At 38.9% G+C, this 23,981-nt stretch overlaps 1 protein-coding gene across 1 annotated transcript in view; it reads right to left on the minus strand.

The window, feature by feature from the left end:
• Positions 1 to 23,981, minus strand: part of TRPM6 (transient receptor potential cation channel subfamily M member 6) — a gene marked incomplete at its 5' end in the record, with an annotated part of 71,436 nt that overhangs the window by 41,283 nt on the left and 6,172 nt on the right. Inside the window, 13 exons of the mRNA XM_037374204.1 lie at positions 976 to 1,256; positions 2,297 to 2,431; positions 4,166 to 4,306; positions 6,718 to 6,771; positions 7,292 to 7,426; positions 12,681 to 12,781; positions 12,902 to 12,974; positions 16,504 to 16,627; positions 17,941 to 18,115; positions 19,434 to 19,605; positions 20,339 to 20,463; positions 21,284 to 21,497; positions 21,888 to 22,068. Of these exons, the coding sequence (XP_037230101.1) occupies positions 976 to 1,256; positions 2,297 to 2,431; positions 4,166 to 4,306; positions 6,718 to 6,771; positions 7,292 to 7,426; positions 12,681 to 12,781; positions 12,902 to 12,974; positions 16,504 to 16,627; positions 17,941 to 18,115; positions 19,434 to 19,605; positions 20,339 to 20,463; positions 21,284 to 21,497; positions 21,888 to 22,068 (1,911 nt within the window). The remainder of the gene's footprint in view (positions 1 to 975; positions 1,257 to 2,296; positions 2,432 to 4,165; positions 4,307 to 6,717; positions 6,772 to 7,291; positions 7,427 to 12,680; positions 12,782 to 12,901; positions 12,975 to 16,503; positions 16,628 to 17,940; positions 18,116 to 19,433; positions 19,606 to 20,338; positions 20,464 to 21,283; positions 21,498 to 21,887; positions 22,069 to 23,981) is intronic.

Genomic DNA, 23,981 nt, shown 5'->3' on the forward strand with positions numbered 1-23,981 from the left:
AAAACTCAGAATGACTCCTGCAAAGAGGTTGGTTTGAAAACTCCATTAACTAAAGTTGAGCTAACAATCTCAGTCCATATGCCTTCTCCCATTCTTCCTGTTGCTTTATCAATATGGCTAATGAAAAATAATTTGGGGAGTACACCTTACTATATATGGTCATCCTGTTTCCTATTTTTTTATTTGTTTTGTTGTCAATCTCATTCAGCAATCAAAATGGATGCTATCAACTTCTGTGCCATTTCCTTCAACAACAGACTCATCACCACTGTGGGCAAGCATTGCAGGGAGTTGCAAAAGCCTCTTCTTTTACACTGGTTCTTAAACATCTCTATAGGGAAGACTCTCCAAGGGAGATATGTCTTCCTTTAAATTAAGCTTTGAAGCTGCATACAAAACCTGACAGCACATCTTATTTTACTCTGAATCTGAGGCATGATGTCTACAAAGCTTAAAATATGTCATTAACAAGAAAAAATACCAGAAAACATTAACATGAAACTAAAAACTTGAGGAGAATTCTTGGTCTACTTCATTTTTTATTCACTCAGTTATTTCAGCATACATTTTTCATTAGGTCTTATACAGAGCAGGATTTAAGCACTGATGTTAGTTTGCTCATTACCACATTACAGATTTGAAAAGTCCAAAGCATATGTGCCATACGGCTTCTTAACAAGTTGAACTGGAAGGGAAACTGTAAGGGAAATTTCAGTCTTCCACTTGACCACTTAGCAGACAGTGAGCCATGCATTATTTGTCTATATTTTAATTTTCAAATATGCAACTAGATAGCAAGCTAACAGCTTTCCTTTAACGCTCAACCAGACTGCACACCAATACATAGCTCCATTTTATAATATGAAGAGTGGGCAGTTGGAAGTATTTCTTTCACACTCTGTCGTCCACGGGACCAATAATCTTACAAACTCTTAGTGGATTAGGAAAAAATTCTAAGTACTGCAGAACTCATACTTTGAGTACTTCTTAAGTTCTTCTGAAGTGTCATCCACCATGTTGCTCTGTTCAGCTTCGTGTGCCATCGCCCTGTAGAGTTTACAAGCCACAACAGCTTTGACCATGGCTTCCTCTCCATGCTGCCAGAAGAACATGGCCATCTTCTGCCTTTTCATTAATACAGCCCAAACCAGGAGGTCGTTATAGGGGTAGATAAAGCCAGATGACTCAGAGTTCTCTGCAAAGTTTGTATCATCTTTTGATTTCTTCTTACACTTATGTAAAACAGTGGATCTTTCCTATAAATTTGGTTTTTTAAAAAAAGAAAATCTCAGTGAATGGTTGAGGTTCAGGTTCATGTAAATAAGCCCACAAAAATCTGAATTGCTAGTAGCAAACTATTTGATAGTTATATATATCTAAGTCATAAAACAGAGTTAGAAAGACATTCAGATTACCAATGCTAAGAAACTGGTAACATTAGTGAGGAAAAACATTCCTTGCTCTATACCTGTGCCATTTATAGCCTCCCCTTCCACAGTGTTGGGCTGTCTCCAAACCCATGACACCAAGATCCTGCTTTCATTCTTTCCTTGTACTTGTGTCATAACAGGAAAAAAATCAATCAGTAAACAAACATACACTATGGACTTGTGATACTTAAAGATGATTTCTACTGTCAGCCACACTTGTAGTGTAAACTTGCTATACATTCATGTCTGGATATTTCTCCATTAAAGGCAAAGAAAAAGTCTTACTGATATAAGTGAGGTTGTCTCAGTGCAGTAATTGGTTCATTTTGGTTAAGACTAATTCCAATAAAGCCATTTAAATTCATTCTACTTTGTTTTGTCTGTCAGATATATGTGTGTGGTGACCTTTGCTCTTTTATCATTCTTTCTTTGAAAGAAAATACTCTGTCATGATTTTCCAGATATCAGAACTGTACATCTTCTTTGCAGGCTCGATGTAGCGCCTTAATAAGCAATCATGATAAAACATTGGGAAGGTCAGAGAATTCCTGTAATTGTTTCCAAATAAAAAGTTTTCAGCAGTGCCTGATGTTCAGAAATTTGATGGTACTGTATTGCAGTGAACAAAAGCCCTTAGCAATATATGGATGGAATATATTAACAAGTATCACAGGAGGAGTCTGAGCATAATTTCAACATTAAAATTGCAAGACTTCATGAACAGTGAGGACTAAAATGTTGCTTCCGCTGGAATTTAAATACAATTATAACTAAAAGCCTGAACAACGTATTTCTAAAATCTCTCAATAAAAAGATTAGCAGCCTAATATGTCCTAAGCAAAGTCTAGAAGAAGCAATTAGATTACCTTGTATTTGTAAGGCTGTGCTGTTCTGAAGAACTGAGAATGCAAAGTACTTTCAGCAGACCCCATTCTGCTACTTGTCTGATTACTCTGATGAAGGGAATGAGACAGGCTCTGAGAAAAGCTGGAGAGCACTCTCTAGATCCAGAGGCATACCATAAAACACAGGGAGAGAAATGCAAATTAGAGATTAACTTTACCTGTACTTACCTCTGACTGCAATGGTGCCTGTAGAAACTGATGTTATTCAAAGACTATTGAGTCAGCAATTGCTATAAGTACCACTGGAGCCTATACCATCACAGAAAGAATAGCCAGTTTCACATCTAATTTAAAATATATACATTTTTCTGAATCTCTAAATTCAAAACACTGATTTCCCCAACAGCATCCACCAAGTACAACAATAGGACTTGCACCACATTGCATCACCCAGCCTGGAAGCTCTTCCAAGTGCCTACTTTTATAAAAAAGTTCCATAAGCCCTTTGAAAGACAAAAGTTCTCTGAACTTTTTGCTGACCGTCTCCTCAAAAGGATGGCACATCTGCATTCCTGGGCATTTTGTTCAGTGTTGACTGATAGGAAGAATGTTATCAGCTGAATCGCTAACGTTCTTCCCTGCAGTTCGCAATTACGTGATTACATGGTTTCACTGATTCCTGTTAAGGTCATATTTCATAAGAACACAATGAAGTGTTATAACTATTCAAATATCTTCTTTTAAGCATTGTATTAAAAGCCAGTGACACACAGGAAGCGCTTTCTCTGTGTTTCTATTCACTCCAAGTAAGAGTTTTCATTATTTCTTCTCATTTTCCCTGATCACCCTGAGGTTCTTCTATCAGTCAAGAAAGCAGCACATGGGATGAGAGGTTTTTGTTGTTTGTTAACACACGGAAGTACTTTAGTGAAAGTCCAGCTCTACTCCAAAAACTGGGGAGAATTCTTAAGTGGTAAATCTGTTCCCTCTGTGATGTTGGGAATGATATTCAACTTATTGAGAACTTTAGTCTGTTTTCAAGTTACTGGTTTTGGAAAGTCAATGGGGAAAATGAAAGTGCTGGTATATTTGCACACTCTTGTTCTGAGGCAGTTTGTAGAGGTTGGTTTGTTTTGCTACTGATAACACTGACATGGCACAATGCTATGCTGTACAGTGAAACACCTTAAGTGTCTAGAAGGTGCAGAACAGCACGCATGTCCAAGCACAGCCCTCTGCCTGCACAAAGCAACTGCACCATGGGTGCAGCCTGGCACATCCAGTATGAGACTTCCTATGGGATGACCACTGCATCACAGAAAAAGCTCTGCCAGGCAAACACAGCTCAATAGCCTGGGCAGGAAGATGCACCACTAGCACTGAGCTGCTTCTAAAAGGTAAGACATTTGCTCAAAACTCAAAACAGGGATGTCCGTGTTGCTCTTCACTATGCCACACTGACATGCTCTCAGTCTAGTTCAATGCCTGCTGAATTCAGTATTTCTGTGATGTGGTTCAAGTTGCAAAAGCAGAAGCATGCAACTGCTTTGTAAAAGGGAAAATAGTGGTTGGTACAGCCTTATCCATCTTCATTGATGGATGCCAGTCAAAGAACACAACAAGGCTACCAGACACAAAGGTAAAGTTACTGAACTAATAGTTAATTTAACAATCAGTAGTGGTCTTGAGGGGCAGGGAGTACCTTGGGGAGGGATTCATCTGTTTTATTTGCAACCTCTCCACAGTTGGCAGAGATTCATAAAACAGACAAGCATGGCATACATTTAGCTGACACTCTTCAGAAAAAACATGACGACAATCTGAGGTATTTTCAGGTGTCACATTTTGGCTTTCCTTGGTAACCAGGGGTAGCCATTTCACAGAATTTACCTTGTGTTTTCTGTAGATATCATTGTAGAGAATTCGGAAATGCTTCCTTGTGTAGCTGCTCCGATAAGCTCCACCAAGGAGGTACTCTATCACCAGCCCAATATCAATCAGTGATATCTTGTAATCCACAGAAAGGGTATTCTGAAACACCAAATGTCACACGTATTTCACCATGCTATTATTTGCAGCATTCAGCCATGCCAGAGCTCTACTGCTATGAGGGGAGTCTGGAAGAAGGTGCAGCTGAGAGTTCCTGCATCTGTCAGGAAAATGTATACCTTCATTAGGCATATGAAACTCCCCTAGGACAAAGAACACTGGCACAACCACATTTTCAGTCTGAAAAGTGTGATGTCTACAGGCCAGTGCACCCACATTACTTAGGGACAGATATATGTTGCAATGTTCATAAGACCAGCTGCATTCAACAGTGAGGGTAATGGCCAATCACCACCAGCCAAAGCGACTGGTAAAAATCTTATTTTTTTCATAACAAGAGAAAACTAGCATGGTATGATTTGCTCATTAAACTAGTTGATTAATTAAAAATCAAGAAGTGGATGAAGCATATATTTAATGTTGTGGAGTAATTCCTGGAGACTGGTAATCTCTTGTAGAGGCTCAGGACTGTCATGACAACTAGGACAGCAGGTGCACGTACTATACCTTCTAAGTCTCTCGCCACTTCTGTTGAAAGCACTACTGCTTCCCTATTTACCTCCACCGTCCTCCCAAGACACAAGGTTTGCAACAAATTCTATGAAGAACAGATTATGTTCCATGCAGGTTTTGAAGATTATTGGTGCAACCTTAAACCACAAGTCTTGGAAGTGAAAAATGGGCCTGTATAGATTGGAACAGAGGGGTTTTGTATTCCTAGTGATGTACTCCTTTCAGACTGTGAAAAGTCTTTTTTTTTTTGTCGTTAGACTGAGGGTTTTTTTCAATAGACTTTAGTAGCAAGCCTCAGTACAGCCAGCTAAGGCAATCCAGCCCCAGGGAACAGAAGGCACCAACAAGATGGCACTCTGGGGCAAAAGCATGTCTCACAGGATAGAGCTTGCCAGCCCTGTCATTGAGAGTTAGGCAAGTATTTCTGACTACCTATACTTATAGATGCTTCTTTGCCCTAAAAAGCATATTTTATGCTACCTGGGAAGACTGCAGTGTATGTCCATTCAAACGTAGCAGCAGTGAAGGTGGTCAAAGTAATGGAGAAAATATTCTGAGATCCATGGTCACATCACTGGTGACTGTCCTAGCTGTGCTACCATATTTAATAAAAGACTGCAACTGCACAACCCATTCACAGAGCGCTTATGCATACTTACAGAAGTTTAGATGAAAAAGGCTTTTCAGCATTTAGACCTATTTGCAGGTCCCGAGTGAGTTTAGTTTACCCACAAGCGTAGAAAGTTTCGAAATTGTGCACCCATTTTCTACCTACATTCCACTATTCTATTTCAAATGCAAAAAGCCTCCCTTTAGATCACACGCTGAGTCTTCCCAGTGTTCTGAGATGTAACCAGGCCATGGGTTTTAGGAGAGGGGGTCATATCAAGAAGGAAATCACTTCAGCAGAAGTGAAAAAGACAGATTTCTCAGCCTAGACAAGTTAAATGTATATTCAACACTGAGATCTTCCTGACCTATCACATAAATTAGACCTCAAATATGTCCATCAGTATGGGAAAACACATAAAATAGCTTACTATGAAGACCAAAATACACTTATCTACAGAGCCATCAATGGGATTGATGTGGAAGGCAACCACAATAAGAAAATCATACAAGAAATTCCCCTACTTGAGACCACAGAACTCTGCAAACAGTCAGACTTACCATTTTATTTTATATTAGCATTCATACCCTGGAAAGAATTAGACAATTAATCTAGTTTTGGATCTAGGCATCTCCTGCAATGGAGACTAGATGCAGAAAAGAACAGCTCACCCTTTCCTGGCTAAGCAGGGCTTGTGAGGTACAACAGATAACAGAAACATGAAATACATCAACTGTGCAGCTAAATAACAAGGCTGCCACTAAATTACTAAGGGAGCCAGTGCTGCATGCAATAGTCATTCACTGCCACCTTCTGTTCTCCTAGGCAATGCAGCACATTAAAATAATATGCCTTGTCACAGTGTCTTTTTGCTACTGCTCAACAAGGAAAAACTTCTTCAGCTTTGGGGGAAAAAAAGAAAAACTTAAAGCAATGACCATAATCACTGCACTAATTCACCAAGTCTTTTGTACAATCACTTCAGAATGTCACTTTAGTAACTTGACAGAGAGAGTTTGATCTATACAAACTGCTTGGCTTTGAAATCAAGGTACAGGACCCTTGTAACATTCAGTAGTAGTATGACAGATGATTGCTTATGGGGGATCAATATGATGAAGATAAAACCATTTAGTAGATACAGGAGTGTAGTAATGAACCCGTCACCTCTATTCCTAAAATTCCCCTGTATTACCTAATAGCGGCGTGCCAGTGGGCACTTAAGTTCTAAACTACCATCTTTGCTCGCTAGCTTTTCTGTGTCTATTACCTGTTTCACATCTCGAACTAGGTGATGCAGAAGTAGATTTGATGGCCCTTGTTTCTGTGGTGTGAAAGAAAAGACAGTAAGAAATATGGCACTCCACACTAGAAAATCAATACTGTAAAAAAAGCAGCTAAAAGATCTTCAGGTTAAGCCACTGTGATTCAAAATCTCCCCACTCAAACTCTTCAAAAACATTTTGAACACCAATGTGCAACACCTCTACTATCCTCAGTCTTGACATATTCTAGAAAGAAGTTGGTATCACTTTGGTTAAACAACATATAATTTTCAGTAAGATAAGCATGTATTACACACCAGATTAAAATCAGAACATATTTTTCATGAGCTTCAGATGAGTACTCAGTGTGGTTCATGTCAATGAACTGAAAATGAAAAGCTGAGACACCAATCCAGAAATCTGACATTACAATCAGAACTTATCAAAATCTGTTAATTTTCAATTTTTTTCAAAAACCCTTCATAAAAATGTGGCCTAATTATCAAATCTCTTAAGCAAAACAGTAACCTTTCTAGACATTCTAATCTAAACTTGTACACTGGGATTTCAAATACTCACTGTATTGTAGAGTTCTTCCAAACGGGATATTGTAAGAAAACGATGCATGTTCACTCCATGCTCTATTAACAGCTTCACAAAATCCACACGGTCCATCACTAAAGCATCCAGCATTGCTTGTTCCAAGGCACCAACCTCCAGAAGGACAGAAATGAAAGTAAAGCTTAGAAAATTATCACCTTCTTTTGGAAATAAATAAAACATTCCTGAACAGCTAGAGATGTCTTTATCGAAATGATTTTTCTTTATGTATATTTAAAGTGCACAGTACAAAAGAAAAATATGCTGGAGGAAGCACCTGTGTAAAACATCCAAGAGACAGGAGAGTAAAACTGAGTTTCCACAAACCTAACTGTAGTTAAAAGTCTGTAGAGCCTTCTACAAATCTAACTTTACAGCCAGACTCTGATAATACATTCCCTACTCTTTAATTCACTTCACAAGCTAATGTATGATAATTCTGGGGGCGGAGGGAAGCCTTTCCTTTTTGACATACGACAAAAGCCATTTCAAGGTACTGTATTTCAAGATCTCTTTATAGAACTTGAAGTTCTTTAAAGCAGACTTCTTTCTAAATATAAGAAAGAATCTGTGTTAGGACAAACTCTGTCAAAGACACCACGAAGCAGAGTTCTGCCTACAACAGTGTCCAAATGGTGAAACTCATGGCACTGGCACAGAGCTCAGCAGGGTTTCTACATGCAAAATTGAAAGGTAATCGGACATATGAGGTTCATATAAATCCATATAAACAGTTTCCCCAGAACAGGTATGCACAGAAAATGCACTGAGATGAGCAGATTGAGGACGCTGGCACACAAATGGGGCAGGTGGTTGTGCTAAACTGGCACTTGAAATTAGTGCATTCCATGTACGTATTTGTTTTGTGGAAGTGATATTAAAATATGACCAATAAATGTTACATAACTGCCACAGGTGAAAAGAAAACTTATGCACTGCTCCTGAACTGTTGACGATTCTTCCCGAAATACCTCAAAGTGACCATTCTTGGACTAAATTTCCTCAAGTAGTCATTCCTTGTGCTGGCAGTCTGTATAAAGAGGTTTAGACAGCTGTCCGGTAATCACTAGAATGACATTCTTTCTTGTAAAGTACATTTGAGAGTGAGCTGTTTCAGCAGGAACATAGTTACAGCTGGTTACAATCTTTACCTTCTGAACTTTTAGGACCAGAGTTCTAAAACAAAATGGCCACAATCTGTGCATAATCATACATGTTTCCTTAAAACATTTAAATAGACAGAAAAATACTAAGATTGCATGGACAGTCACCTAAAAATTGCTGCTTAAATATCTAATTTAAAATCTGAACACACAACCACAATAACTATGTACAAACTGTAGACCCTGACAATTGCAGGCCTGGCAGTCAGGGGTACTCCTCTCTAGAAAAGGAACTAAGTCAAAAGCAAATTTTAAAATTGCACTTGTGTATTTTCTTTTATCTTTTGTTTTTTCCTTCTTTACAGTGCATGAAGAAAATGTTTTTCAAGATTTTTTTTCCTGCTTAGCTGAAACAAAAACTTTCAGGCATATATGTCATTCTAATTTTTGCTTAGAGAAGCAGCAAGAGATGTAAGGCTTCTTTATTACAATCTCTTTACATCTTACTTGAAGAGGAGCGCATACTCATTATCTGACAATGACTTTTCATTCAAAATGGTGCTGAACAATTGCACTGAAATAGATATGAACAGGTACACAGATCTTTTTCAAACATATCAGAAGCAGAGGCGTGGGAGTAGGGGGACTGCCAGTGAATCTGTAAGGCCAGAGGATGATCAAGTTATAAAAGAAACACGCAAGGAGGTAAGACCAGTGCAGAAATGGTAAATTAATTCATTGCTTCACTGCTCACTACAGAACATGATAGGAAAGGTCCTACATCAAAGCTGTTCTTTATGGCAGACAAATCTGAGGAACTGTGTCAAATTGAAGTGTCGTTAGAAAAGATTATAGAAGTCATCCAGAAAGTGGCAGCAAATTGTCAGGATCAGGTAGTATTCACCTAAGAGTTCCCAGGGAACTGAAGTATAGCTGAGATCAGCCCCTTTAACAGCAGAATGAAAGATTATAGAAAATATGCCAATTAAAAAAGATAAAGGAGTGTACAAGTTGTCGAAGTATGGTACTTCAATACAGTTAGAACTTTGTAAGGACAAATATAATGAAACTACAATAAGGAAGAGCAATTAATAGCAACATGGGTAAATACAGTAGAGGAAGAGGATGCCAGTTATTTTGCAGAATGAAATCCAAACTCTACCAGAATTTTGGCAGGTACAATGAGGATAAGGCTGTCTGATTGATACAGTACATACAGTACATTCAGTATCCCTACAAAAGCTTTTGATGCTGCTTTCTTGAAGGACCTATAAACAAATTAAGCTGTTACCAGGCAAAAGGTCCTCAAATTGTTTAATAAATGATCAAATTGTAGAGAAAAATATTAGTAGTCCTGGAAGACCAAGAAAATGTCACAAACAGAATATGGACTTGATAATACTTGTTGATGATACAAAAGTACTCATCATAATAAAACTGACTGGTGCAGAAAAATCTCATAATATGGGCTAATTGGCAAAAAATGCAGGTGAAATCCAATATTGGTAAATGTGAAATAATGTGCATTTGGAAACAACCCCTGCCTGCACATCAGTCTTGAAATAACTCAGAAAAAATGTTAGTGGACTAGCCTCTGAAAGCATGAATATAAGTTGGATGTAAGTTGGAAATAAGTAAAAAAGGAATACAAACTATTAGTATTTATAATTCAATAGAGAAATATGTATAAAATACTAGTATTTCACTTAATATCTCAATGAAGATCCCTATCTCTTGAATACTGGGTACACTGCAGGTCTGCCTATCCCAAAAGATGAATTTAAGACCTGAAAAAATTACACAGAACAGCAGAAAATAAGAAAGCCAGCAGTGAGGCTGGGGGGACTATGCAACAGTTCTTTAAACTATTCTGTGTCAAAGAGGTGGGAACTAGGAAAAAGTTATTTGTTACTTCCCATATGCATAGAATCATGGAATTATTTAGGTGGCTGTCTGCTACCTGATATTTTCATTTGATGCCTTCTGTTCCATGATGAAAAGGAGGCTCATGAGGGACCTTACTGCTCTCTACAAGTACCTGAAAGGAGATTGTAGTGAGGTGACTGTCAGTCTGTTCTCCCAAGTAAGTGATAGCACAACAGGAAACAGTCTCAAGTTGTGCCAGGGGAGGTTTAGATTGGATAGTTGGAAAAATTTCTTTGCTGAAAGGGTTGCCAAACATTGGAACAGGCTGCCCAGGGAAGTGGTTGAGTCACCATCCCTGGAGGTATTTAAAAGAGGTGTAGATGTGGCACTTAGGGACATGGTTTAGTGGTAGACTTGGCATTGTTAGGTTAACAGTTAGACTCAACGATCTCAAGGTTCTTTTACCAGCCTGAATGAGTCGATGATTCTATGATTATGCCATTTATACTAATTCAGCAGTCAAAGCAAGTTTCACATGACACATTTCTCATGTAAATGCAAAGGAATGATGCAGACTCACAGGTCTTGCCAACATATATCCTCAATGACAAAAATGGCAAAAGCATAATGCTTCTCTTTTATTCCAACAGTATAGAACTAGAAGCAATAAGATAAATGGTGTCCCCCTTTCTTTAATACCTTTCACAGATGTGGTTCAATAAAGCTTACCAACAGTTCACAGCAGAGATGTTGAAAGGAAAAAATAAATAAAATTTAAAAATGTATGTGCTATAAAACAAAGAAAGAAGAATTGGGAAAAACAAATTTTCTTCACAGAGTCAAAACATAACAGGATATCGTAAAAAAAAATCATAAAGGCCAAAATACACAGACGTCATTGTGTATATACAAATCTTTTCTATATTACATAGAGCCAGAAGTCTGTTGGACAGACTGTTGGACAGAAATACTGTTAAGGTTATGCAGTCAAACACTCAAAAGTTATCAGATAATTCATCACCATGAATAATGGTACAATTATTCATTGTTCAATCATATACTATGTTTTGCTAGAGGTCCTCAGTTCACAGAGTGAATGATACTCTCGTAGCAGATATTCAACATTTTGTTCTAACTTTATTGTTCCAGGCTTGGCACATCCCTTATTATTCACATACTGCTGGAACCCTGAAGATGAAACCAGCAATTTCCTCCTCTGCCTTTTAGTGGGCAGTTGACACTGTTTATTTCTACCAAGCTTTGTGCAAGAATACGATGTCATCATCTCTACTTCACAAATAGTAAACTGAGGCCAAAGAGGTAACAACAACAAAATAACAACCTTTAATTCATGGATGCTCAATTGTAGATATCTCATAAATAGCCTTCCATGCATTCAGCCTTATATGCCACAGGAAAATATGGACTGGTGATCAATAAATTCAGATCTCTTGTTGCATCAACCAACCAGCTACTGTCACTCAAATGCATATATATATATATATACCCACTGCCCATTATCCAAAATTTACATTGTAAAGAAGAAAAGGCACTCAGGACTGGAAAAATCAGCCTTGTAATTCTTAGATGGGAAAACCTAAAAAGTACTTCTGGGAGCATCAGATACAACTTCTTGAAGAAAATAAATGGGAATAGTATGTGTTGAGGCACACACAGTTTTATATTTATCATCTATAAAAATTGTATTATGTAAATAAAAACCCACTTAGAGAGGGTTATACTTAAATACTGAATTATATCTAAAAACTTGAAAACCACAATTTATAGGACGGATTAAATTGCTACTGTATGTTCTTTCACATGCATATAGCTAATATCAGTCTAAACCATGGCTTGCCTTGATTACAGCTATTCCTATATTCCTAACAAACACTACCTAAAATAATGCCATGATGCCATATTACTACAGTTAATTCTACCTTTTTTTACCTGATAACACTACATGAGACTGTGATTTCTGTATTTCTGTCTAGAGCTAGGAAAACAGAGGCAACGTTCCTTTGGGGACAAGAGTACTCTGAGCTGCAATGAAATATCCTTGACCACCAATGATTGTCAACACAGGCTTGAGAAATACATAACCAGAAGGACCACTGAAACTATTTGGAAAAGCTAGCAGTGAAAACTAAAAGAATTCTAGATACCCCTTCTTCTCTGGGGAAACAAATGTGTTTGATTTTTCATCTGATGCACTCTGCAGTTAAATACTTCACAATTTTAAGAATAATACCTCTCCACAATCAAAGATGATTACTCCAGAAGACTGACTCCGAGCATCAAACTATTCCTTAATTAAAGCTTGTTAAATGCAAATCATGGAAAATTGGTCATCATAATAAAAGTGTAAAGCCACTGTGAAAAATAAAAGGTAATAGTACCTTCCAGTGTTGTCCATAAACCAGTATGTGTTTCTTGGCAATATCAAGCCGGTTCCAGGCCAACGCCAAGTTTAGCTGATCTGAAGCAGACATATTGGTACCTAGGAAACAAGTAAAGGACCTAGTGTTTTCCACACATTGATGTTACTCCTTTACTTTGAAATGGTAAGCCAGTGGGACTGTATGTCAGATGAAAATGGGGTTTATTTTCAGATAGATACCTTTCAAGAGTGCAGTCAGAATTGCCAAATCAACGTCCTGCTGATCTTCTGACTCCGCATCAAATATGGTTATCTGTTAGAATTGCAGAAGTATACTATTTGAGGTGAGGCAGAGAAGTCTGTAGTTATTTCTTCTTGGTAAGGGCTGTGGTAGATTAAACCATACACATTTCAACACAAACAATGGCAAAGGTCCAGACATGATTTTCCTTTGTTTCAGACAGAAAATGTACCATATTGCTTTTTAATGCAATGGCATCCCAGGCAAACTGGAATCAACCTACTACACAGCACGAGTCTATTTCCTTTTGATTAGTCTTTAAAGCTGAGAAATGTACAAATGTAACATGATTGATACCTACTCAGTTTTCAGCTAGAAAATAGATATTCAAAGTAAAACAAAAAGTAATAAGAACATATTGGGTAGATTCCATTTTAGTGATCATCACTACAGTTATCATTCCCATAATAAATACTTGGTACTCCATAATATTTTAAAAGTCACGACAGACTGGTGAAGTTACCATTGACTGGAAAAAGGGAAACGTAACCCCCATTTTAAAAAAGGTTAATAAGGAAGACTCGGGGAACTACAGGCCAGTCAGTCTCACCTCTGTGTATGGCAGGATCATGGAGCAGATGCTCCTGGAAACTATGCTCAGGCACATGGCAAATAAGGAGGCAACTGAAGACAGGCAACATGGCTTCACTAAGGGCAAATCGTGCCTGACAGATCTGATGGCCTTCTACAATGGGGTTACAGTGCTGGTGGATAAGGGAAGAGAACTGATGTCATCTACCTGGACTTGGGCAAAGCATTTGACACTGTCCCACACAACATCCTTGTCTCTAAACTGGAGAGACATGGATTTGACGGATGGACCACTTGGTGGATAAGGAATTGGCTGGATGGTCACACTCAAAGTATTGCAGTCAGTGGCTCAAAGTCCAGGTGGAGATCAGTGATGAGTGGCGTTCTGCTGGGGTCTGTAGTACTGGGTTGAGGATTATTTAATATCTTTGTTGGCAACATAGACAGTGGGATTGAGTGCATCTTAGCAGATTTGCCAACAACACCAAGCTGAGTGGTGTCGTTGATACCCTAGAGGGAAAGAATGCCATCCAGAGGAACCCTGACAGGCTTGAGAGGTGGGCCCATGCGAATATCGAAGTTCAACAAGGCAAAGTGTAAGGCCCTGCACCTGGGTCAGGCAATCCCAAACAGATACAGGCTTGGCAGAGAATGGATTGAAAGAAGCTCTGCAGAGCAGGACTTGGGAGTATTGGTGGATGAAACTGTATATGGCCCAGCAATGTACGCTCGCAGCCCAGAAAGCACGAGTGCATGCTGGGCTGCATCAAAAGAAACACGTCAGCAGGCTGAGGAAGGTGATTCTGCCCCTCTACTGTGCTCTGTATTATTGTGAGACCCCATGTGGCATACTGTGTTCAGTTCTGAGGGCTCCAAAATAAGAGGAAAGTGGCGCTTGAGTGTGTCCAGAGGAGGGCCATGAAGATCATAGAATCATAGAATGGTCTGAGTTTGAATTGACCTTAAAGATCATTTAGTTTCAACCCCCCCTACCACAGGCAGGGACACCTTCCACTAGACCAGGTTGCTCAAAGCCTCACCCAACCTGGCCTGGAACACTTTCAGGGATGGGGCAGCCACAGCTTCTTCTTCGGGCAACCTGTTCCAGTGTCTCACCACCCTCACCGTAAAGAACTTCCTCATATGTAATCTAGATCTACCCTCTTTCAGCTTAAAGCCATTACCCCATGTCCTATCACTACATGCCCTTGTGAGAGGTCCCTCTCCAGCTTTCCTGTAGCCCCCCTTTAGGTACTGGAAGGCCACTATAAGGTCTCCCTGGAGCCTTCTCTTCTCCAGGCTGAACAACCCCAACTCTCTCAGCCTGTCTTCACAGGAGAGGTGCTGCAGCTCTCTGATCAACTTTGTGACCCTCCTCTGGACTTGCTCCAACAGGTCCGTGTCCTTCTTGTCTTGGGGGCCCCAGAGCTGAACACAAGACTCTGGGTGGAGTCTCACAAGAGCAGGGCAGAGGGGAAGAATCCCCTCCGTCGACCTGCTGGCCATGCTTCTTTTGATGCAGCTGAGGGTATGGCTGGCTTTCTGGGCTAGAAACCCATATTGACGGGCTATGTTGAGCTTCTCGTCCACCAGCACCTCCAAGCCTTTCTCTTCAGGGCTGCTCTCAATACATTCTGTGCCCTGCCTGTAATGGTGCTAGGGGTTTCCCCAACCCAGGTGCAGGACCTTGCATTTGCTCTTGTTGAACTCCACAACATCTGCACAGGCCCACCTCTCAAGCCTGTCAAGTTCCCTCTGGATGGCACCTCTTCCCTCCAGCTTGTCAACCACATGACTCAGCTTGGTGTCATCAGCAAACTTGCACTCAATACCACTGTCTGTCACCAACAAAGATGTTAAACAGCACCAGTCCCAGTATGGATCCCTGTAGAACCCTACTCATCACTGCTCTCCACTTGGTCATTGAGCCACTGACTGCAATTCTTCGAGTGTGACCATCCAGCCAATTCCTTATCCACCAACTGGTCTACCTGGGACATTGTCAAAAGCTTTGCCCAAGTCCAGGCAGACACCAACAGTTGCTCTTCCCTCATCCGTCAACGCTGCAACCCCATTGCAGAAGGCCACCGAGTTTGTCAAGCATGATTTGCCCTTAGTGAAGCCATGCTGGCTGTCACCAAGATGATCAAAGGGCTGGAGCACCTTCCCTGTGAAGACAGGCTGAGAGACCTGGGGTTGTTTAGCCTAGAGAACAGAAGGCTCTCAGGAGACCTCACAGCAAACTTTCAATACTTAAAGGGGGCCTGGCCTACGGAAAAGATGGGGAAGGACTCTTTATCAGGGAACATAGCAACAGGACCAGGGGTAAGAGTTTTAAACTGAAAGAGGGTAGATTTAGATTAGATATTAAGAAGAAATTCTTTACTAAGACACTGGAACAGGATGCCTGAAGAAGTGGTGTCTGCCCTATATCTGAAAATGTTCCAGGCTAGGTTGGATGAGGCTTTGAGTAACCTGATCTACTGGATGGTATCCCTGACCATGGCAGGGGAGTTGGAACTAGATGATCTTTAGGGTCCCTTCCAACCAAAACCATTCTATGATTCTACTCAGAAATGAGCACTTGAGCTGCTACACATGCCAGCACATTTCAAAAGTACATTTCAATACCCAGGGAAAAGTTCTGGCACAATTCTGTTGTAAGTAGCAGAATGGATGAAAACATTTCTAAACTACAAATGAGACACTGCTAGAGAAGGAAAAAAGTAGGAATTACTTGTTCTTTCCTGTGAAAACGAAGATGTCTGGCCTTTTACTAAAATCTGAAAGGCTGTCATTTCATAAGCAACCATGAAGACTTGAGAAATTAAAAAGCTTTGTGGAGCTACTCAACATGTAAATTAGTACAGACACCTTTGTTTTATCTTTATATTAAAAATAACACCATTACTTCTACAACTGCTGTGACCATGCCAACCCACCACAGAAAGAGCAAAAAGGGTAACAGCAAATGAAGACATCCTAAACTCAAAGTGTGAACCCCACTCACGGACTCTCTGTGCTCCATGCATTCCATCAAGATATGAAATAGATGACTGGACTGTTTCTGTCCCAAGCTAAATATGTTTTGAATCATCCCTAAGACCTCTTCCTTCACTTGAGGGCGCAGATCCCTGAAAAACAGATACACAGCAAGAATAAGTGTATTTTCAGCTTTTCTTACCAGTGCAAATGACAGTCCAGCAAAAGACGAAATTGTGCGAAGCAGAGACATATGAGAAATGTCTTTTATTTCTGCTTCTGTGTTGACTTACTACTGCTTTTTTTTCTACAAAACAAAGCAAAGGCATCCCATAACATAATTCACACAGGCATTAGATCTGAACATACATATATACTAGCGGAAATAGAACAAAGGAAGAAGTTATCAATTTTCAAAGGACTGGCTAAAAATCACATGAAGTTCAACACTTTTTAATTCTCTCAGTAAACATACAGAGATAAAATTAAATTCCTCATTATTTGCTTCCTACCTCTCCTATCTTTTTTACCCTCATTTATCTTTCTGTTAATATTTTCCTCCATATTTTCCTGTTCTTTTGACATGGCAGGATTTGGGGGTTTTTTTGTAAAGATCAAAAATATAGAAGAAAAAGCAAGTGAAGAAGAAAGTTTTCAATACAATACACTAGGGAAAAATACCACACAAACACCCCAAAAGAATATTTAGAAAAGATAATAAATAAACAAATAGGATATAAAGTTTACTAAATTGTTCTTTAATTGGAATGAACCCACACATCCTTTTAAAAATTTGGGGTTTTTTATTTAAAAAGCCCTTTTGACTTCGAAAAACTTTCACAATAATACTATTTGGCTATACAAATATATATATTTATTTACACCTTGGGCATAAAATTTTCGTCAAGGTCAGTCTAACAGAGCCTGCAGCTGAGGCTGCACTGGAAGTAACACCAAGGGTTACAGCTAGACAGGGATGACAGATCTGGGTTACCACAGATAAACCAAAGCCAAAGCCAAGGAATCTTAGTCCTCCTCCTACCCCAGCCTGAGGCTCCTACAGCAATTAGCCCTAGCCCTAGTCTCAAAAGCTTTGTGCAACCCAGATCCAAACCCATTTACAGAATGCTGATGGCAAGAGAAAGGACTGAGTCAAAACCCAAGCAGGCACTCTGGGGTCACCCAGCAGTGTCCCTCGCCAAAAGTGAGAAATGTTGTAACTCAAAATAGGTAGATGTAGTTTCTTTTTCTTCTTCCAAAAAGCCATAGTAAATTTGGCAGAATAATTCTTTCAGCACTAGTTTGAAGTGAGGGGAAGAAGAAACTGATCTTGCTTCACAGAAGTAAAAGCCAGCAAAAGACCACAGTGGAGTCATCACTAGAAGCATTATAAATTATCTCAGAAGTTTTGAGGTCCCTCCCAATATGACAGACCAAGGAGGAGGACCATTATGCCACTACTCACCCCGTATCACCTGTGTGTTTGTGGGTAAAAGCCAGGATATCTGCAGCTCTGCCAGTACCCTCATAGACCACCACTGGGACAGCTGGGCTGGCCCTCACGTACTCCCACACCATCAGGATCACATTGGGGCCTCCTTCCACCACCAACCCAACTATGGGTACACCTTGGCCCATTCCTGTTTCGAAACACACCTAACCAGTTACAAACAGGTCTCAATCACACAAAAAATTCAGAACATCCAGTAAAGAAATACTCATGAAGGAGTCTCACATGTGGTTCAATGGAGAGGAAATCATGCCTTTACCATCTCTAAATTGACTTAACAGTTTTTAAGATCTTCACAGAACTTCTGTAACTGGATCAAAAAGACCACAAAAACCTCTGATAAAATTGTAAGCAGGCCTAGTGTTGTAAAGAAGAAACATCCTCTAGAATATCCATGATAGCTCTTGCATGCAAGGATGTTGACAGCATTTGAAATGTGGTCAATATCAATTTGTTTAACTGCACGCATAAAAAAGTAATCAGGCACTTCTTTACAGACTTTCTCAAGTTTTACAGCAGCAGGGTGTTTTTTTTTTAATGATCAGAAATAAATTTCAAAAAAATTGCAATAGAATTGGAAAAACTACAGAAAGTCTGACTTGCAAAAAACTCATAGAAAGAAAATATTAGAGTCTGGGTAAGAAGCTCTAACATACTAGAAATTGGGTAAGTTCCTAAGTTTGTAAATACTATAAAGTAAGCAGACAAAAGAAACAAGGATTCTATGTTGTAACTGCTAATGTCTTTTTAACATACCTCAAGATTTAAATCACTAGGTGCGAGTGAACTTCCACAAATAATTTATACAATCTAGTGCACAAAAGGAAATACTAGTGTGTATATAGATATATGTATGTCTATATATTAATACTTGTAATAAATATTTCATTCATTATTTCTATACCATAACTCAGTTACTTTATAGGCAAACAGTGGAAGTTATGCAATATGACAAACAAACATTGGCTGAAGGTATTCCTTTAACAACCAGACTTTATTTCCGTACCTGAGGAGGTCACAGGCTTGCAATATAGAAGAGCAATCAAGATAAAGGCAAATGAACAGGGGAAGAATGATTCGAATTCCACTGAATGTGACAATTTTTCCACCTAGCAAAATGCTGGGAAACTACCTAGTGCTAATATAGAGATCACGCAAAACTGCGAAGCGCGCAAACACTCAATACTTACTAAATAATCTGAGTAATTTAGATGACTTTACAACTGAGAAACCAAAAAGTGAGTTAGCTCAGTTGCATAATGCTTTATAAAAATTCTGTCCTTTCCATTTTCCTGATATTAAGAGTTCAAGACTTGCAATAATAGTTTTCAACCTCAGTGAAATCTATGGCAAATGAAGATGTACAACATGTAACTGGAAATGTCAAGTACCTCCAGAACTTTATAGGACAGGGGTTTATGTCATAAAGCTGACCACAGAGTACTCACTTGTGTGTATTTTTTGAAGTGATATGTACTTCTCCAAATTCCTCCTGAGCATCATTTCATTCCCATACTTGCCTACTGTCCCATCATCTGCCATTAGAAAGTGAGAATGCATGCTGTTGAGGGTACTGAGCTTGCTGAGTGGATTACCGAGAGTCTGGTACAGGCAAACTGCCTAAGAAAACCAAAACAAAAAAGATCTTCAAAGAAAAATATCACCATTTACATTGCCTTGCTTGTATGCATTTCTTTACTGTGCTGTGATCTTCTGAAAGCCTTCATCATACTTTTTTGCTGCTCTACTCAAACATGGGTTTTCATTTGATTCTTAACCGCAACAAAACCACAATTAATACCACAGAAAGTATTTCTGATTAGGCTTGTGGACCTTAGTCAGAGTTCTTCTTTGCAACAATTGAAACATAATGGCATATTTTTCCTGGGTGTGTTCCCATAAAAAAGGTGAGCTATCGTTTATCAGGAATGATTTCACCTTACTTGTCAAGTGCCCTTACATCGGCACTCACATAAAGTTATGGTTTATGAATAAAAATCACACATATTAGTAACCTATTTGTGTATACCATTAACCTGATTGCTCATTTGGAATCACATGAATACAGAAATACATCACTTGCAACCACAAGAGAATTGTCCAATTGATTACAAAATTTCAAAAAGGAATGGCAATTTCCTGTAAGAAGAGAAATATTTTAAAACCATACAAAAGGGAAAATACAGTGCCTCAACACGCCACAGAATTCTACTGTTGAGCAAAATCTAAGCCTCAATTACTGAGAAAAAATACCAAACCAGTTAAATGAAGCAAGTAGAAAATGAAATATGCAAGAAAGCTCTAACATCCCTTGAATACAAAGGCTTTTATTATTAAAATGTGTCCAACTCACATCTTTTCCGATGAGATCCCTCTGATTCTCAATGACACCCCATGGCGGAATCCCAACAGCACAGACCTTTTTCAGGTGTGGTGAGGCACGGCCTTTCAGCGCATCCCCCACATGCCTAGACACTCCTAAATAGATAATTAAGCCATCATTTTTCTTCTACATGCAGAGACCTGCTACAGGACACCAGTGAAAGGGTTTCCCATAATTTATTTTATTCTATGGCTATGTTTTAACCAGAAACAAACCATCACACCCAACTTGTATATCTGATGTAAACTGCAGGAATTGTAAGGCTTAGATGTAATGCACCAATGCTTCAAACTTAACACATATTTCTAATTAATAATAGTCATACGTGTTGCTAATGGTACTTTCTACCTCCATAAAATTTTATTATTTACATAAACGCTCAGGACAGTTCTGTAAGATCATCGAATTGAACAAAACCTAAAGAAGTAAACCTGCTGCAGTTCCATGGCTTACTGACCCGCTTGTTTTTTAAGAGTAGTCTACAGAGAGTTTCAGATACTAATAAGCTAATAGATTATCCCAATTTAAAACTTTCTTAATTAAAAAACACAAGTTAAAGTCAGATTTGAAAACTGAATTTCAAAAACACCAATCACAGTCTTCCAGATCCTAAATATTTTAATGAAGCAGATAAAACTGACTGCAAATAAGTTCTGGTTATCTACTATCAATGTTTCTTAATACATCAGAATCCTCTACTCTTTAATTTAAAAAAAAAAAATATTCAGAATACCTGTCAACAGCAGAGGAACATTTTGTCACTCTGAATTATGCACCATTCCTTAAAAAAAGCTTAATTTTGTGCTAAAATATTACAAATTACTAATTTCATCGTACTTGCCCTAAATATATATATTTGTGTGCAGAGAAAGAACACCAGAGGAAGACAGAAACAAAGAAAAATAATTACACTACCGCTGTTGATGCCTTCTGTAATTATCCATGCTCCTGTAGTCTCAGCAGCCTTCACCAATCCTTTGCTGAAAACCTGCTTGATCTTTGAGGGAAGCTTGAAATTTTGAATGCCTCCATGAACAGAAATCACTAGCTTTGGCAACTCCATCTGCCATTCTTTAACCATCAGGTGCAGCAGCTGATCCAAATTGCTATCATAAGAGAGTCTAATATACTGGAAGAAATAATAATAAATCTATATAAATATATATGAAATAATAATAATAAAATAAACATCCATTAAATACTCTAAGGGATGAGATTGCAACTTACAAAGTCCTCAGCATTAATGTCTTAAAGATTTTGTGCAGGCTTAGAACTTTCATAATGCTACTAAAATGACAGCACAAAAATACATCAATGAGGAATACAGACAGCAAGACAGACTATGCTTAATCGCTGTGAAGTTCAGCATAAAAATATCATACACACGCCAATGTGATACCCTTTTAGATTCCCCTGGCCTCTTAAGACAAACAATCTGATATTCACCCAAAACCACTTTTTGCCTTTCTCATACTGAAATTATAACAAAAGTCACACATATAAACCCAGTATCTATTACCTTGGCATGGTAAGTGTGATCTCCATCCTGAAAATTGATTGTACCAAATGCATCCGTTGGACTTGTCTTTGTGTGTTTTTGCACAGACCATTCTCCACCATCTCTCTGTGGGGCAGCTTGATAAACAGGCCAGCTACAGTCTACTCTTGGGTGATCTCCAACCAGCCGTCCACAGCAACACCTCATATTAAAAATAAAGAGATCATTTTATATCAAACAGACTGGCATGCATCTCTAGGATCTTCATCAGAATAGCCCAAACAGTTTTTCTAGAAAGAAGGATATTGTAGCTTTCTGATACATAATATAAAAAAAATTAAACTCAGCTGAAAAAAAAACCTCAACAATGGCAAAATCGCATTGAATTAGATCATAAATATGTCTTGTTGGATACTGAATTTGTCCTGTACCTGAAAGCTGGGTGGTTTGACTAGATAAACTTTAAAGGTCCCTTCCAACCCAAAGCATGCTGTGATTCTGTGTGATTCTGTAACAGACTGAGAATCCCATATAGCAATTCTGACCTAAGCAATGCTGCTCAGATTTACTGGTCTTATATGTGACATTTCAGAGGAATATCTTAGGACACCAAGGTTTGCTACAGTTATTACCACAGGCTATTCTAGGTATTGAAAAAAGATCTAGGAGTTACCATCATTAATCAGGGGGAGAGGAGCAAGCCTCAATCCAGACAGAACTTCAGGTTGACCTTTATACTAACCCTTGGAGCCAGCAAAGTCAATATAAAAAATAAACAGATGTGCAGTGTTAAGGGAAATTTAGCAGAAGCTCAGTTAGCATTAAAGGTTTGCAACTGGATAAATAACCCAGATTCCAAATTCAATCAGTATTACTGTCATACAGGCTTCAACAGGTTGCAGTCTCTTCCACAGGATTAACTTCAACATAATTTATAGTGACATCTGACAGTCCAGTTTTCCTTTAGATATTTCAGAAATTAATATACCCTGGGAAATGGAGATGAATTCTTCCCTTTTACTCTTTTAAGACACCAAACAACCTCCAACAACCCAAACTCAATGACTGCCTTGGGACTCAGATGTATTACTTGTGGATCTAAGGATAGGTTAGATGTCTGCAAAACCCTGAAGAGGTACATTCAGAAAGACAGAGAGTTTTCTGTGGAGATGAGTGAGAACTAACTGGTGAAAGAGAAATAAATTAAAAATAAGAAAGAAAGAAAGAAACAAAAACAAACTCCAAATTTGTTTAAATTCAGCAATTCAGTTCCAATAAGCAAATTAAGGAAGTGAATTCCTTTAGAAAGGCACTTTTTGACACCCAGAAGCCATGAAATCATGTTTGCACCCTGGTTTTTCAACACAGACAAACTACATTTGACTGATTCAATGCTCTGCAAAAGCAGACTGGAGAAGAAAGCTTCCCACACTCTTAGAGAATTAGTAACTCAATAAAACAATCTTATTCAGTCAAGAATTAAAGAGTTGTGGAAGACTAGCACTGCAGAAAAGACTTGAGCTCTATTGTCACATACATGATGATGGTTAGCTAGAAGTCAGAAGTCAATAGGGGCTACCAAAAATGCCCACATTTTTGTGAAGCTAATTCAACATGGATTAGCTAATCTAGACCACCTACACCTTTCCCCTAGCTGAGACAAATAGTAGGATATCACAGAAATTCAGGGACTTGCCAGAAAGGAGTCAGGCATGTGCTCACAACTGATCTTCTAAATCTTGGAAACATGAAAAGGAAATGATCTAGTTGAGGGGTAGGTGGGGGTGGGGTGGAAAGCCTAACGGGGACTGGGGCCAGGGGGCGGGGTATTGCCAAGTTATTCTAAGCAGAAGTATTGGCCAGTCTGGCTCACTGCGTGATTCCACAACCATTTGCACTGTGGTAATGGCGGGGAAAAAAAAGCCAGGGATTAGCAGAGGTGGGACAGGAGCTGCTGAAACAAACTATTGTTCTAGGGACCTCATTTTGATGACCCCAAAAGCAAAATCCATTGTAATTTGGCCTCCTCACAGGCGAACTGAGACAGGTGGGTCAAGGCTCATGAAGTAAACAAAAAGTATCCAAACTGGAACTTGGAGAATAAGCCAGTCACGC

Source organism: Falco rusticolus, chromosome Z (assembly GCF_015220075.1).
Source record: "Falco rusticolus isolate bFalRus1 chromosome Z, bFalRus1.pri, whole genome shotgun sequence".
Classification (NCBI taxonomy): Eukaryota; Metazoa; Chordata; class Aves; order Falconiformes; family Falconidae; genus Falco; species Falco rusticolus.